The 14,393-nt window shown below is 39.2% G+C and overlaps 8 protein-coding genes across 8 annotated transcripts; 3 read left to right on the forward strand and 5 right to left on the reverse strand.

Annotated features, from left to right (window-relative positions):
* Window positions 1–570: 570 nt before the first annotated feature.
* Window positions 571–1,140, reverse strand: PHYBLDRAFT_169806 (hypothetical protein; the record flags this gene model as incomplete). Its single annotated transcript, XM_018436166.1, has 3 exons — window positions 571–636; window positions 681–920; window positions 1,048–1,140. 3 exons carry the CDS (start codon window positions 1,138–1,140, stop codon window positions 571–573), a joined length of 399 nt encoding a protein of 132 aa, XP_018289931.1.
* An 873-nt stretch (window positions 1,141–2,013) lies between these two features.
* Window positions 2,014–2,938, forward strand: PHYBLDRAFT_187457 (hypothetical protein). The gene is made up of 3 exons (XM_018439384.1): window positions 2,014–2,125; window positions 2,175–2,254; window positions 2,364–2,938. Exons 1-3 carry the CDS (start codon window positions 2,086–2,088, stop codon window positions 2,607–2,609), a joined length of 366 nt encoding a protein of 121 aa, XP_018289932.1. The 5' UTR covers window positions 2,014–2,085; the 3' UTR covers window positions 2,610–2,938.
* A 180-nt stretch (window positions 2,939–3,118) lies between these two features.
* On the reverse strand, window positions 3,119–3,988 carry PHYBLDRAFT_169808 (hypothetical protein; the record flags this gene model as incomplete). Its single annotated transcript, XM_018436167.1, has 4 exons — window positions 3,119–3,252; window positions 3,386–3,444; window positions 3,550–3,784; window positions 3,811–3,988. The coding sequence occupies 4 exons, from the start codon at window positions 3,986–3,988 to the stop codon at window positions 3,119–3,121; spliced, it is 606 nt and encodes a 201-aa protein (XP_018289933.1).
* Window positions 3,989–4,013: 25 nt separating this feature from the next.
* Window positions 4,014–6,465, reverse strand: PHYBLDRAFT_181903 (hypothetical protein). Its single transcript, XM_018438538.1, has 3 exons — window positions 6,050–6,465; window positions 4,942–5,930; window positions 4,014–4,736 (listed from the first exon to the last, which is right to left on the reverse strand). Exons 1-3 carry the CDS (start codon window positions 6,339–6,341, stop codon window positions 4,143–4,145), a joined length of 1,875 nt encoding a protein of 624 aa, XP_018289934.1. The 5' UTR covers window positions 6,342–6,465; the 3' UTR covers window positions 4,014–4,142.
* Window positions 6,466–7,863: 1,398 nt separating this feature from the next.
* Window positions 7,864–8,269, reverse strand: PHYBLDRAFT_94849 (apses-type HTH transcription regulator; the record flags this gene model as incomplete). Its single annotated transcript, XM_018443868.1, has 2 exons — window positions 7,864–7,982; window positions 8,044–8,269. Coding segments are annotated over 2 exons (345 nt in total), but the record flags the coding sequence as incomplete, so codon positions are not given.
* Window positions 8,270–8,486: 217 nt separating this feature from the next.
* Window positions 8,487–9,700, forward strand: PHYBLDRAFT_32959 (hypothetical protein). The gene is made up of 5 exons (XM_018440002.1): window positions 8,487–8,668; window positions 8,731–8,814; window positions 8,865–9,016; window positions 9,120–9,348; window positions 9,430–9,700. The coding sequence occupies exons 1-5, from the start codon at window positions 8,587–8,589 to the stop codon at window positions 9,552–9,554; spliced, it is 672 nt and encodes a 223-aa protein (XP_018290275.1). The 5' UTR covers window positions 8,487–8,586; the 3' UTR covers window positions 9,555–9,700.
* On the forward strand, window positions 9,659–11,257 carry PHYBLDRAFT_146876 (hypothetical protein; the record flags this gene model as incomplete). Its single annotated transcript, XM_018431742.1, has 8 exons — window positions 9,659–9,729; window positions 9,796–9,834; window positions 9,885–9,953; window positions 10,021–10,128; window positions 10,199–10,525; window positions 10,620–10,780; window positions 10,875–10,987; window positions 11,090–11,257. The coding sequence occupies 8 exons, from the start codon at window positions 9,659–9,661 to the stop codon at window positions 11,255–11,257; spliced, it is 1,056 nt and encodes a 351-aa protein (XP_018289936.1).
* A 289-nt stretch (window positions 11,258–11,546) lies between these two features.
* On the reverse strand, window positions 11,547–12,491 carry PHYBLDRAFT_68820 (hypothetical protein; the record flags this gene model as incomplete). Its single annotated transcript, XM_018442013.1, has 3 exons — window positions 11,547–11,727; window positions 12,002–12,220; window positions 12,460–12,491. The coding sequence occupies 3 exons, from the start codon at window positions 12,489–12,491 to the stop codon at window positions 11,547–11,549; spliced, it is 432 nt and encodes a 143-aa protein (XP_018289937.1).
* Window positions 12,492–14,393: the final 1,902 nt, after the last annotated feature.

Raw genomic sequence — 14,393 nt, forward strand, 5'->3', positions numbered from 1 at the left:
TTGGTCATAAACAGTTTATTCTTTGCGGCTTACAAGAACAAAATATTTATTAAGAAATAAAGTTTAACTTGTGGTTTTCTTAAATAATTGTTCTTTGTGTATCTACATCCCATTGCTTTAGATAATCATAATTTGGTGGAGGGTATGCTTTCACAGAAACATCATGAAAATCAATGCATTTAGACTATTTCCGGAACTTATTGATGCAAAAATCAAAATCAAAATCAAAATAAAATTGGTGTGCACTTTCAATCATATTCTTTTTCTCCTGAATATTTATACGAAGGAGATAAGACAGTAAAGAATACAATGAGAATTCCTTATATATAGATTTTTATTGGATGAAGTCTTGTAAAAGAAAAGAAAAATCCGGTAAAGAATATGAGAAGCACAAAGATTCTACTTGAAAAATAAAAATATAAAAAAAAAGGAAGCTACTGACTACATCCCAATAAGGAGTACTTCTAGAATACAACGTTTTATAGTGCCATCTAGCTCTGCTACTTCTACAACATTATCTCTTTCGCCACTTGGAAAGCACGCCGTAATAAATTAAACTGAGTTTGTTGCTCATCCATCTCTGTATTCAGAGACGTGTATGCTTTCAAGAACCATCACGAAACCAATGAATGTACTCTTTAAAATGATCCATAATTTAAATATAATTCTGGTACAATTACAACAGCTCGTGCTCCTTTTTGAGGCCAGGTGTAATTGCGTTTCATGTTGATATGGAAACCAGCTTCATCGATAAAAACGCAGTTTCTCAAGAAATCCATGTCCATATCCTCCCAACGTGTAACACAAGTGTATCTTTCTCCAATCTTCTCGAGACTGTTTCGCTTCACTGAATGAAAATGCGCTCTTTTATGTGTAGACTGACATTTCTTGACGAGAAAGTCGTGCAAAGTAGGCTTTGACTAGTGCTAGGAAGTATATTGATTTTTCTGCAAGCAGGGCAAATAGTTAGCTGCTTTTCGTACACCCAATAGAAAATAAAAACTTTTATTTATCCTCTTTTTTGTATGAACGGTAGCTCTCCTTTACATTTTTTCTTTCTTTTTTGATGAAGCTGTCATCTTCCGAGTTGTTGACAGGTTCATTGCCCTTGACCTGCTTTTTCGAAGGTTTCAATTCCATATACTGTGTAATATTTTTTGACGTTTGACATCTATGTATCCCTAATATCCTATTTTGTCTGCGGGTTTATTTCCTAGTAAGCACAAATTAATGGTTTCCCAAAAGTAATGCCTCTCTTATTAATTATCTTAAGATTGCTGCTGCAGTGGTCCCTCGATAATTTCAAGGTACTTAGTTCCCGCCTTGGCCTTGAAATTATCGAGGGACCACTGTATTTATCCTTATATTTGGCTTTAGACTCTTTAGTTTTTTTGTCATATTTTTGATTATCCTTTCCACTTTGCCTTTAACAAAAAAAAACAGCATGATATTCTTTTAACCTCACAAGCATCTTTTATTGCAGTCTGTTATATCAAACATATAATAAGTAATGTAGATAGAGCTTCTAAACCGAAACTAAAAAGTAAAGGGCCTGATAAAATATCGAATAACCCAGCCCTTTGATTTGATCAACACAGAATAAAAATAATACAGTGTTTCTACTAAATTCAGACGATGTTAGTTTTTAGACATTTTGTTTACCTTTTTTAGACAGAAAAAATAAAATTGAGACAAGGAAGAGTTAATTGTGCGGTATGAACTTTTGATCCGCCGAGTGGGTGGTGAGATCTGACTGTGTTCTGCTATGTGTTCGTGTGAGCTTCCTGGGCCCGGCCCTTAAGCCTAGATTGAACTGAATGGCTGTCCGACCCGGACACCATCACAGTTTGCTAAATTACACGACAGTTGCGTTAATGTAAAATGAGTCAAAGACAATGGCCTACTTTTCGGTTCTTTGGTAACGTGGAAACCTTCTCCTGTTTTCTCCGTTTTGGCCTCTTACCCCGAGACTATGATTACGTCACAGTTAGTAAACCATTAAATACTTAAGCTCGAACTTGTAAAGAAGAGTAAAACAAGTGAATATCTTCCTATTGTTCCTCTTTCTTAACTATAGAAAATATAATGGGCTCTGATCTCTATTGGAAGGCTGGCAGTTTGTTAGGTAATAACACACCAATACCTTCCGGGATAAACTGACATGTGTATTTCAGGTTTGACTGCCATTGGTCTGGGTGCTTTTGGTGCTCATGCACTTGCAAAGTACACTGGCAATGATGATGCCAAATTGCGTGTAAGTCTACCATATTATTTACTTGTATACTGTACTAAAAATTCCAGTCGAGCAAGACAATTAAATAAATAAATAAAGGAACAAAAACTTATCCCAGTGTTGTGTATAGAACTGGAAAACTGCCTCTGAGTATCAGTTATTGCACGCAGTTGCATTATTAGCTGTATCTAGTATTCCTGTAGCTGTTCGTCGTGTACATCCTGCTGCAATGCCATTGATGTTGGGAGGAACTATTGCATTCAGTGGTTCGATCTACTTGTTGACTTTGGACCGCGATCGGTTCCGTCCTTTAGGCCCTGTGACGCCGTTGGGTGGTTTGGCAATGATGGCTGGCTGGGCAGCTCTATTGCTATAAGAACATATCTTCCTTTCTTTTTATTATTTTATAAATGAAATGAAGGGTTTGGGAACCACGTTTTTTTTTGTGAAAATTTGCATTCTTTAGCTTCCTCTTGATTCTCGCTCTCTTTTTTCCCTTTTATGTTAAGTAAGCGAGCCAAGAGACGGCACTGGTGGATACGACGACCAAATGAACGGTTTCGATTGTTTCGATCAGAATCGAGTATACTAATATCTTTTACACACTACTGCACGAGTTATTTATCGGAACAGTCGGAAGTACCATCAAATGTAACGGCCTATAGTAAGCCGTGAGTATCATTCAGTAAAGTGCACGATAAGGACAACGAAAATGTAGGGAAATGGCAAGAAGACGCATTAAGGATCCATTTTCGTACACATGAAAGTTAAAGCTGGCCTGGGTTGTTTAATAAATCGATTAACCCACTGTGTATATAACACAATCATGCTTACTTAATATACTGAATAAATCCTACCCTTAAAAAAAAAGAACTTTTCTTCTTCTTAATTACATTTTGCTACCACCAACCAACCATGCATCGTTGGTACACAATTGTTATTCAAAGAATAGAAGGTTTTGAGTATTCTTGGTGATATTGATGTAAGACGAGCAAGTGATAAAGCAAAACATACTTTAACTATTAGAGCATATTATGTATTTATTTTTATTTATAAAGATCGATTGGATTTATCTATTTATTTTGACAGATGTGTATTCCGATATGATAAATACAATTTATCAATAATCATCTCTTTTGGACCGTCTACTACTTTTCTTGTCTGATTGTCGCTTTTTAACATCCTTGCGTCTAGTATCTTCAAGTTGCTGCCTAGTTCAATGTATCCATATACATATATATTTAAAAAAACAAACTTAATTCACCCAAATAATAATAATATAAATAATAAAAAAAATGTGCTTTCATATTGCTTACAAATGTTTAACGCGTGCCAAAGTTTCGCTATCAGCTTCTTTTGGGACTGCTACAGCTAGTCTTAACTGACTTAGCAGCTTGTCGTAACAATCTTCTACATTCTTTGCTTGCGATCGAGTGCGATCGGATGTGATGATCAGATCACCTGTCTTGGTAGAAGCAAGTTTGTCTTTGGCATACGCAGGAATCCAGTCTGCAGACTGAAGCGCCAGTCGCAATGTTACCTTTGTACTGACTGGATGATGAATGAGTTTTGATTACTGTGATTCTCATACATGCCTTTGTTTACATTCTGTCCTCCAGGACCGCTGCTACGACTAAAAGATAATTGAAGTTGTTTTGGTGGAATGGTAGCCTTTGATAGACGTTTTATCCATTCAGTAGCCTTTGCATAAGGCCATATAGATCCTGATGATGACGAATAAAAACGCTGCAACATAAAATTGAAACTAAAAGGTGGATATAAAGTTTGCAGATCCAAAAAGTCTATATTTGTTTATTGGCCTCAGCTAAACGAAATTAAGCTACATTTAAGAATCGACAAAAGAAAAAAAAAGAAAGAAAAAAAAGGAACTTCCACTCCTTTAAATTGTTTAAGCCTGTTCAGTGGCGGGCTCGGCAGACATGTGTGCCTTGAGGACATCCATAGCCTCGGAAATCTTGGTCTCCAAAGCAGAGGCATCTTCAACAAGGTTCAAGAGCTCGCCATTGTCCATCTCCAAGAGCATACCAGTGATCTTGCCAGAGTACTCAGGCTGCTGAGCGTGGATGAGGGGGTAGAGACGCTCACCGAGCATCTGCTTCTGAACCTCAGTGGGGGCAGCGGCAAGGGCAGCGGCAGTGAGAGGGGCCTGTTCGGGGACTTCAGTGGCAGCCTGTGCACGGGGACCCTTACGCTGGGCAGTAGACTGCTGGCGGTTGTTGTTGCTGTTGCTGGCCTGGGGAGCGGCGTTGTTGCGAGCGGGGCGGGGCTGACGGGGAGGACGGCCCTGGAGGGTGGGAGAGAAGTTCTGGGGGTAACCAGGCATGGGCTGACCCTGCTGGGGCTGGGGAGCCCAGCGAGGGCGAGGCATCATACCGTTGGGAGGGAAGACGGGACGCTGACCCTGGGGAAGGAAACCTCCGGGAGGAGCGTAGAACATGGGAGCACCGGGCATGTAGCCGGGAGCACCAGGCATGGGCATACCCTAAGATAAAGATGGATGGTAAGCATTCAATTGATCTCCAAAGTAAATAAATCCTTTTTTCCCCTCATATCACCCTATAGCTAGTATCCACCCATACATCAACGCACACGAAAACAAACACGCGCATAGTAAAAATAATAATAAAGCGCGCCTATATACAGCCAAAACACCATGGCTGTTCAAAAGATATTTCATTAAAATTTACCTGCTGCATGCGGATAGCGTTACGCTGGTTGATCTGAGCCTCGAGCTGGGAGCGACGGACCTCCTTGCGCTGGGCAAGAGCGACGTAGATAGGTTTGGAGCCAATCATGCGACCGTTCATCTCGGTAACAGCCTTGGTGGCCTCATCGGGAGAAGAGAAGCAGACAAAGCCAAAACCCTTGGAGTAGTCCTTATCGTCGCGCATGACCTTTGCAGAGGTAATGACACCGTAGACGCTGAACTCCTGACGGAGCTTCTCATCATCGACATCATCATCAAGGTTCTTGACGTAAAGGTTGACACCCTGGTACTTGGCAAGCTTCTCAAGCTTGGCCTGTTCATACTGGCGGCGGAGCTCCTCCTCACGTTCGACCTTCTTCTGGGCACGGGTGACAAAGAGAGTCTTGCCGTTGTGCTCCTTCTCGTTGAGCTCCTCAACAGCCTTGCGGGCATCCTCAAACTTCTCAAAGTTCACAAAGCCGAATCCCTTGGACTTGCCTTCGTCATCCTTCTGGACAACAGCGGAGGTAATGGGACCGTATTTGCTGAACAGCTCGCTGAGCTCCTTGTCACCAGTCTCGGCATCAAGGTTCTTGACGTAAATGTTAGTGAACTTGGAACGGAGCTCTTCGATCTTGGCCTGACGCTCTTTGCGGGGCACGTGACGGCCAACGAAGACCTTCTTGTCGTTCAAAAGCATACCGTTGACATGCTTGATAGCACTCTCAGCAGCTTCGTCGGTCTCGTAGTGGACGAAACCGTAACCCTTGGAGTTACCGCTGTCATCGAGGGCAATCTTGCAGGACATGATGTTACCAAAGGCAGAGAAGGTATCGTGGAGAGCCTTGTTGTCAATGGTAGGGTCGAGGTTCTTGATAAAGACATTTCCGGAGCCAGTCTTGCGCAGGGAGGGATCACGCTGAGACCACATGATACGGCAAGGCTTACCCTTAACCAGGGTGTAGTTAAGAGTCTCCATGGCACGCTCACCTATTGTTTTTTTTTTGTTTTTTTTTTGTTTTTTAGTTTATAGATAAGTTATTAATATGCACATAGATAATATATATAAAATCCTTTAATTACTGATATAATATTCTCTATTTTCATACCATCAATCTGGTTGTGGAAGTTCACGTAAGCGTATCCAAGGCTGCGACGGGTGACAGCATCTCTGCAGACACGGATGGAGGCAACGGGGCCGATCATGTTGAACATCTCAAAGAGCATGGCTTCAGTGACGGAGGGATCCAATTCTCCGACATAGAGGGAGGCCGAGGGAGAAGGGCTGGAGTTAGCAGCGATGGAGCCAGCCTGGGCCTGGGCAATCTGCTGCTGCTGCTCAGCGGAAAGCTGCGAAGGAGGGACGGCAGCTGCTTCGGCAGGGGTGGGGTTTGTAGACATGATATGAGGTTTAAAAAAAAAGAAAAAATGTGTGTGTTTTTTAAAGGATTTTTAAATTTTTTTTTGGGTTTTTTTGTATATAAAAGACAAGCCCAGGCAAAAAAAAGAAGTTGAAGGGAGGAGAGGAAGGAGCGAGCCCAAGCAAACCGCAATCCATCACCTCCCAAATCCATGTAAAATTTTTTTGTGGTCGGTTTCCCAATTTATCCAATCACAACAACCATATAGACTGGCTTTCCACTCCATCCTATTCTTCTCATCCGCCCAGTGGCTGAGAAGACACAACGACCAACCCATCAAGCAGTCCATCAACTGCATCATACTCAACCCCACAACACCCTCCAATCAAACGCTTATAGTCTTGTAGTTTACAAGAAGCTACCTTAGACTGCAATGCGATCTTTTCAGCCACCAATTTTTTTCGCTTGTCTTTGAGCATCCTTAATTGAGTCACCAGGGATTCATAACACAACGTTTGGTTGACAACAACCCCACTAGTCAAACATCTATCCAATTTTTCCCGTTGTAAAATCATTGTAAGCTTCCTTAGCCTTGCTGTCTGAACTGCATGAATGTGTTGAGCTTCAACCAGCCATGGTCCTGGCTCTGGTAAACGAACCAACAAGGCTTGCTGGGCATTAAGTTGTTCGGTAGCCCTGTCAAGTCTATCCCGAACCGCTCTTGTCTGTTTCGTCCGTTCAGATAGAATATTTGTATATCGGCTGTCCAGAACACAACTCTTTGATAAAGGTCCAACTACTGTACCAATTGGCTCATATAGTGAATCTAGACCTGATTCTTGATTTGTTGCCGACTGCAGAACCGCAGACGAAACATCTATCATCATTTGCGCAGTGATAGACTGATGGTTAGGGATCTGCGCCGATGCCCCTGCGTCCAACAATAGGTACACGATCTGTCGGCAACCTAGTCTGGCTGCCATCATCAGTGGTGTATCGCCGTACGCATCCTGGCTGTTAAATAGCTCTCTGCTGTCATTCTTCAGGCGGTGTAACAGGTGTTGGAGATAATATCGCCCAGCTTGTAATCGACCCTTCCAACGGCATGCCAGGACTGCATGATGAAATACAGTCCTATTTCGCTTATCCACTGCGTTCAATGTGGGTGCCAAACAATCGACTAATACTTCGAATGTCTTTCCATCAAAGTTATCCGTAAACAGAACACTCCGCATCAATGCCGTCTCGCCCTTGTAACTGGCCATATGCAGATCAGCCCCCAATTCAACCAGTTTATGTATTGTCACGAGTTTTCCCAGTGCAGCCGCCCAATGCACACTCCCGTGGCCTTCTTTATCCAAGACTATATTCATTGTTTCTGACCTCAGCAACTCCCCGTTCCCATACAGGATATTTTCCAATAATTCTTCGGCAATCAAAGATTTGTTTTCTTCTGTCACTATTATTTCCTCTGTTTGTGTACAAGGCGTTATCTGACGAGGTCGTGTTTGTTTACGGTTCACACCGGTAGTCTTTTTTGGTCTAGTGGGTAAAGGGGTTTGTTTGGGTGTGAATGGTGGACTTTGGTCTCGTTTTGTGAATTCCAACAGCGGTTGTAACATGTCAAACACCTTGTATTTTTTTGCAAGATCTGTCGCTCTTTGGAGTGGAATGTAGGTGCCTAGAGAAGTAATGTGCGATCGGATGAGTTGTGAAGCAAGATTTGTACGTGTGGGCCAGACTACCTTGGTATTTTCCATAGCCACCCTGAACCTTCTCATGTTCACCCAGTTGCACTTCACGTTCCAAAAGACGCGTCCTCATTGGTTTGTTGAACCCTGCTACCTTGAGAATATGTGTTGCATTGATATAAGAATCTGAAGTGCGCCTCATAACCGAGGCGTCCTTGCACAGCATTTCGTATACTGGAACACCAGAGTAAGTCGCCTTGTAAATACAACAAGACATTACCATGTATAGATATAGATATATAAAAAAAGATATGTATGTATATTTTTATATTGATAAAGCAAAGAACTCTGAATTGAATAAGTAAAACAGACAATAAACTTGTCTTGCTTATATTCCACGTGATGTCTTGATAATTACCTAAAGGGTAATTAAAAAAAATTAAGAATATATAAAATAAGGGGGGGAGGGAGGAGGAGGAGAAGGGAAGGAGGGACAAAGGGGAGTGCACAAGACTAAGTCCAGTCCAGACACTTGTTATTTTATTTTATTTTTGCTACTTGCTGTCTTTTTAAGAAATCTATACATCTTTCAATATGGATCCTAATGCTTCATCTGTTCATCCCTCACCAATGCCTCTCAGTATAAAAGCTACCCAAGTCAAGTTGGTCTTACTAGGTAAGAAGATGACCTGTCTAATTTGCCAATCAGAAAACTCAATCGAGATGGGGTTGATTTAGGAGAATCCGCTGTGGGCAAATCTAGTCTTGTAATTCAATTTGTACAGCAAGGTTATGTAGAGAACCGAGAACCCACCATCGGAGGTAGGTTTTTTCTATGCTGCACTTATTTCCAGCTAACATATTTAATAAAGCTGCCTTCTTAACCAAGAAGTATCAGACCGGTGAGCAATCCATCAAATTCGAGATTTGGGACACTGCTGGCCAAGAGCGGTTCCATTCGCTCGCACCCATGTATTATCGTAATGCACAGGCTGCTATTGTTGTATATGATATCACAAAAGCAGTAAGTATTATTATCAATCTTTCTCTCTTTTTTAGAAAAAAAAACAGAATGCACATGCATACTTAGCATCATGCCTCCCTATAATCTATTTGTGCGCCTATAGGCATCTTTGGATAAGGCCAAGACATGGGTAAAAGAATTGCAGCGTCAGGCGAGCTCAGACATCGTGATTGCCCTAGTGGGCAATAAATTAGATCTTGTACAGGAGGATGAACACGAGCGTCAAGTGCTAGCTGAAGATGCACAGGCTTATGCTGAAGAAGGCAATCTGTTGTTCTATGAGACAAGTGCCAAAACTTCCGAAAATGTCGATGCTGTATTTGGTGCCATTGGTGAGAAACTAGGATTCCCTTTTATACACACTTCCCTAAACACATACTGATCTACAAACTTATTTAACCAAACATCTTTAGCTAATCAAATCCCTGCTCCCCATGTCAGCAAAGCTCTTTCTGGTGGTCGCAGTCTTAACGGTCCCAATGGAAGCTTCAATCTCATGGAGGCCCCCAAAGATACAGCATCAGGATGTGCTTGTTAAAGATAGACAGCTAGACAATCATGCCAAACTCTTCTTACATCCAAACAGTCACTACCATTTCTTTCTTTTCCCTTCCTTTCCTTTCCTTTCATTTTTGTTTCTCCATGTTTCAACAGTTCAAAAATATATTTCCAAATACAACCCTCAACTTACGTTCAAGTTCTCAGTCTGAAGGGTATAGAAGAATAGAATAATACACACATGCACACATGCATGCATTCAATTAAAGCATTCTGTCTAGATCTAGCGAACCTGAATGGAAAGCGCGTGGACTGGAACGGTAACACACTAAACTCGCTATTCTATCAACTTCTTACCCATCCATCCCAGATTAGAGACTCTTAAGTCTGAATTTCAGCAATGGAACGACATTTTACTTCAACGCAACTCTACCATATTGTAATGTCAACTTTATTTTTTTATGCACAAAAACACAATAATAATGCATGTGTGTGTGTATAATCAGGCCTCATCTATCGCCATCTTTAATCCCGTCACCAACTTCATCGCAACCAACTCAGCCTACTCAACCTCCACTGACTGATCTCGAAGCTACCACTCAATTATTACAAAAGTGTGTAATCTATCTCCTTGTCTTTGTCTCTCTAAACCTTTATATATAACTTGTGTGTTTTATTGTTTAGGGTGCAAAAAAATTGGGAGACTGTTCGGACAAACCACCGGGACAGTATTGAAAAATCTAACGAAGCCAACAAGCGCTTACAACATCTGACAGCACAATGTGATGCGCATGTGCGTATTAGTCAAGCAATGGAACAAACAAGCCAAGAAGCAGCATTGGTTCAAAGCCAATTGGACCAATTAGCTAGTATTGCTACCCGACTTACTCAGACCCTCCAATCCCTCGAAACACAAATTGATCTTGCAGAAAAAGACAGCGAAAAGGCTGCTTTGGAACAATGGAAAACTCAGCAAGAAACTTTGTTAGCAGCCGAACGGGCTGCAAAACAGTAAGTTAAAACTCTTATCGAGATTTTCATTTTTCTTTTTCTTTTACTCTATATAATTTTGGAATTTATGGAATAAGTACTTATTTATATTAAGGCAGGAGCTTGATCGCAAGGAAGCTGTGTTGAAAGAAAAATTTGAGAAGCACAGCCAACAACAAAAGCAAGAACGTGTTGCTTTGTACGATGCAACTTTTCAGGCCGAATTGGAAGCATATCGTCAACGGCGAGAAACCCATGTATCTTCCTTGTATTCTGGTAATAAGAAAATAAACGTTTATGTATTATATTTGTTTGTATATATTTTGAACCTTTGTTTTTCTTTTTTTTTCCTGGGCTAATGTTGCCATAGTAAACACAACCCAATCTGATCAAATGACAACTACTCTTGAAACACTAAAATTGGATCAGGAAGATACGGGAGATCTACATGATTTCTTAGGGGAGGACGCAGCATCTCGTGAGGTATGTTGTACTGATAGCCATTTTATTTGAATGATCTTCGGGAAATGTGACAGAGAGGATTAATTTATTTCCTCCCTACATTTAATTTCACACTTTTATTAGGTAAAAATTACGCCAGCTGATGAACCGGAAAAGAAAGTGACCAAAGATTCAAAGAAGCGTGTGTTAAATAAGAAAAAGCCAAAAAAGCCAAAACGAATTGTTGAGAGTGAATCTAGCAGTGAAGGAGAGCGCATAGAAATATTAGGAGATGAAGACTATGAAGAGTAGCTTTTACTGAATCTTTAGAAGATAAAAAAAATCCCTAATGATGAATTATCTTTGATTTGAGCAATATAACTTTTCGAAACTTTAGAGGAGTTCAATAGTTTTGCATGTTTTTTTTATATATACATATATATTTGAGTTTTTTTTTTTACTTTCTGCAATGGTTTGCTAAAATTGATCTAATAAAATTAAATTGAAGAATATAATTTATTAACACCTAGACCAACAATCAAAGCCGATGTTCCGACAGGCCAACCAGAGTATAAAGGCTATATACCATTCAAGGAGTAACTTAAACCAAGTTTGTCAAAGTGATGGGACTTAGGAGCCCCTTGGAATCCAAAAGAATAAAATCTGATGGTGTAGGCTGTAAAAGAAAGACTCCTGCCAATTCAAACAAGTATGCTCCCCAAAAGGGACTGCGACTGGGTATTATTTGCAGCTCATTCACAAAACCTTGAATGACATAGATTCTTTTTGTAGAAGTGAAAGAATCTTATTTGATAATAGATAATGCACTCGTTAATACAGCTGATAAAATAAGTTGAATTATCACAGACAGAGTATATAGCACCTATATCTTCCTTTTTTCCTCTCCACGCAATATTTGCGCTATTCATGCAGTCAAGGCAGATAGTATTGATCCATAAGCCAGCTTATTTTCACTTAGGATAAAGCCGACATCTTCTCCTCTCAAGAACCAGTGATTCGCTCAAGAGGTTGATACATTTCTTTTTGTATGCTTACATATAAGAATTTTGTTCTTTTGTGCATAGAGACAACAAATTAAATGTGCGTAGAGACTTGACATCATTGAATCTAATACTGCTGGTCAAGAATGGAAGATTGACGTGACTCCTATAATAAAACATACTACAGTAATAGTAAGCTTGTTGGGCGCAAACACGTAAATATTGCCACAGCATGCGGGCGTTCTTTATTTCTTTTTTCCTTTGACGAAAGAGACTTTAACAATAGTTAAAATTTTCAAAAAAAAAAAAAAAAAAAAAAAAAAAACTCTACAAAACAACATCGAAATCAACATTCAATAAGTTTGCTATGAAAAAGAAAAATATTATACGAAAAATTCATGTGTGAGCCACTTTAGAACTGCAGCAAATGAAATATTGCTTATGCGTTAGTATTTTAGCGGTGTAAGGGTGTTATTTTTTAGAGAGTTAAATATTATTGCTTATAGTTATTACTATTCAAATATCTGTTGGGTAGTGACTGGCATGTACTATACAAGTGTGTAGTGTACGTGTGCCTAGCGAGTACTAGTTCCATTGATTTTTAATTTGCCGAGTTAAAAAGCTAAAAAGGAACCAGATTTTGGTTGTAGAGTTTGTTGTATTTTACTACATTGTGGTCAGTGTATCACATACTGGATTAGCCTTTAGAATAGTTTGGTATCAATACAACACACTACTTCCAAGCTGATGAAGTTTCTTTATCTAGCCTTCAGGCTATTCACCAAATGGTTAAAGTTCTTATAGAGGTACACATATTATATAAAATAGATTATATTACTACTTTAGGCATCTACACAAAGTCAACTTCAGTTATTCTAAAAATAATATAGATAACTCGGTTCAGAAAACAAAAAGTATGGCGAGGAAAAAGTAGGTAATGAGCAAGAAATGTATTATCTATCTGAACGGCTATGCGTAATTGCCAAAAAGAGAATCCTAGAAGATACCATACCAAATTCTGACTCATTACACATACCCAGAAGGGAAGAACTACCATCTGTTCTGCTAAACAAGATAGCAAAATTACTATGCCAATCAAAAATGAACTTCAAAAACTAGGAATCAATTTTATGAACTACCAATACAGAGAGAGATATACAGCTAAATTCTATACAAAAACATACAAAGAGATTATGGATGAATGCAAAAGTGAAAAACATGAACGCTACTACCAAGTTCAATTACTGTAAAGATCGACAGCCTTTTTCGATAATCTATTAGAATATCATTTTGAAAGCAATAACAATAGAATATTACAATACTTTGATGAATAAAAATCTGCTGAACTGGATAAAACCTCTTATAATTCCAAATTTCTCGGCACTATACAGCAAGCTGTCTTCAATGCCAACCTCTAGAGGAAGAAGTCTAAAGAGGTGATGGACAGTTATTCAGAAGATATGTATTTTTGAAAGTTTGTTGATATAATTGATATATTTTTTGAAAATGTAAACTACGTCGCTATACGCTTTGACAAGATAAAATATTGCCGTGTTCCCCTAGAAATACATCTTTCTTTCTTTTCATTTTGAGTACACCTTTTTCTTCTTCTTATAAATGCAAGGCACGCATTTCTTGTGTATATCCTAATTAGAGTCTGGGAGGCTAATAGCACATACACATACACAAATATATATATATATATATATATATATGTTCTCACATTTGACGCAGCTAATTGATAGAAAAAAAGAGGAAGATAAAATTAGTCTTTACATACACAATACTTTTACCTTTATTGATCCCTTGTATAAATGTGGGAAACAATACTGCCATTTTATAATAAATACCCTGCCCTCAGTCCTTCTCTCTCTCTCTCTCTCTCTCTCTCTTTTCTCTAAATACATACCTAACCAAGCTTTTATTTTCTTTAAACCTCTTTGTCCCAAATTGATGCCAAATCTTTAACCAATAAACAAAAAATATCAATTGTGCTTTTTAATTAAAACCACAAAAATACTAAAAGGAAGTATACCGAAACATCGGACATTTTTAAAGTCTGTTCTTCTTTTTTCTCTCTATCTCTAACATATTTATCAGAAACCCAATGATGTCTTATAGTCTAATTATACAGTATGTTAGATATTATCCCACTTGTTTCTGTAGAGTTCATGCTTTTATGCGCTGGGATCCAGGGACAGGTGCATATACTATGTTATAGCTCTTGAGTTTCATTACATAGGGAAAGTACAACCGCGAATTGTTTAAACTGCAAGTATTGATGTTCAGAAACATTATTGAGCGGCAAATCTTTCGGATTGATGGGGATCTGTTGCTAGATATTTTAGTGTAGATTGTCAATGCACGTCTTAATGAAAGTAAAATTATATATTTCAGTCTTTCAGGGCCAATTTACATAATGTTATAAGCCAGATTGAATAATATGT

The sequence above is a fragment of the Phycomyces blakesleeanus genome (genome assembly GCF_001638985.1).
Source record: "Phycomyces blakesleeanus NRRL 1555(-) unplaced genomic scaffold PHYBLscaffold_14, whole genome shotgun sequence".
NCBI classification, from domain to species: domain Eukaryota; kingdom Fungi; phylum Mucoromycota; class Mucoromycetes; order Mucorales; family Phycomycetaceae; genus Phycomyces; species Phycomyces blakesleeanus.

Coding starts and splice junctions, on each gene's coding strand:
- PHYBLDRAFT_32959 (XM_018440002.1), top strand. CDS start 8,587: ATGGATCCTAATGCTTCATCTGTTCATCCCTCACCAATGCCTCTCAGT. Junction 9,017..9,119: donor TATATGATATCACAAAAGCA/GTAAGTATTATT, acceptor GTGCGCCTATAG/GCATCTTTGGATAAGGCCAA. Junction 9,349..9,429: donor TGCTGTATTTGGTGCCATTG/GTGAGAAACTAG, acceptor AAACATCTTTAG/CTAATCAAATCCCTGCTCCC.
- PHYBLDRAFT_187457 (XM_018439384.1), top strand. CDS start 2,086: ATGGGCTCTGATCTCTATTGGAAGGCTGGCAGTTTGTTAG. Junction 2,126..2,174: donor GAAGGCTGGCAGTTTGTTAG/GTAATAACACAC, acceptor TGTGTATTTCAG/GTTTGACTGCCATTGGTCTG. Junction 2,255..2,363: donor ATGATGATGCCAAATTGCGT/GTAAGTCTACCA, acceptor TGTTGTGTATAG/AACTGGAAAACTGCCTCTGA.
- PHYBLDRAFT_181903 (XM_018438538.1), bottom strand. CDS start 6,341: ATGTCTACAAACCCCACCCCTGCCGAAGCAGCTGCCGTCCCTCCTTCG. Junction 5,931..6,049: donor CTTCCACAACCAGATTGATG/GTATGAAAATAG, acceptor AAAAAACAATAG/GTGAGCGTGCCATGGAGACT. Junction 4,737..4,941: donor ACGCTATCCGCATGCAGCAG/GTAAATTTTAAT, acceptor TCTTTATCTTAG/GGTATGCCCATGCCTGGTGC.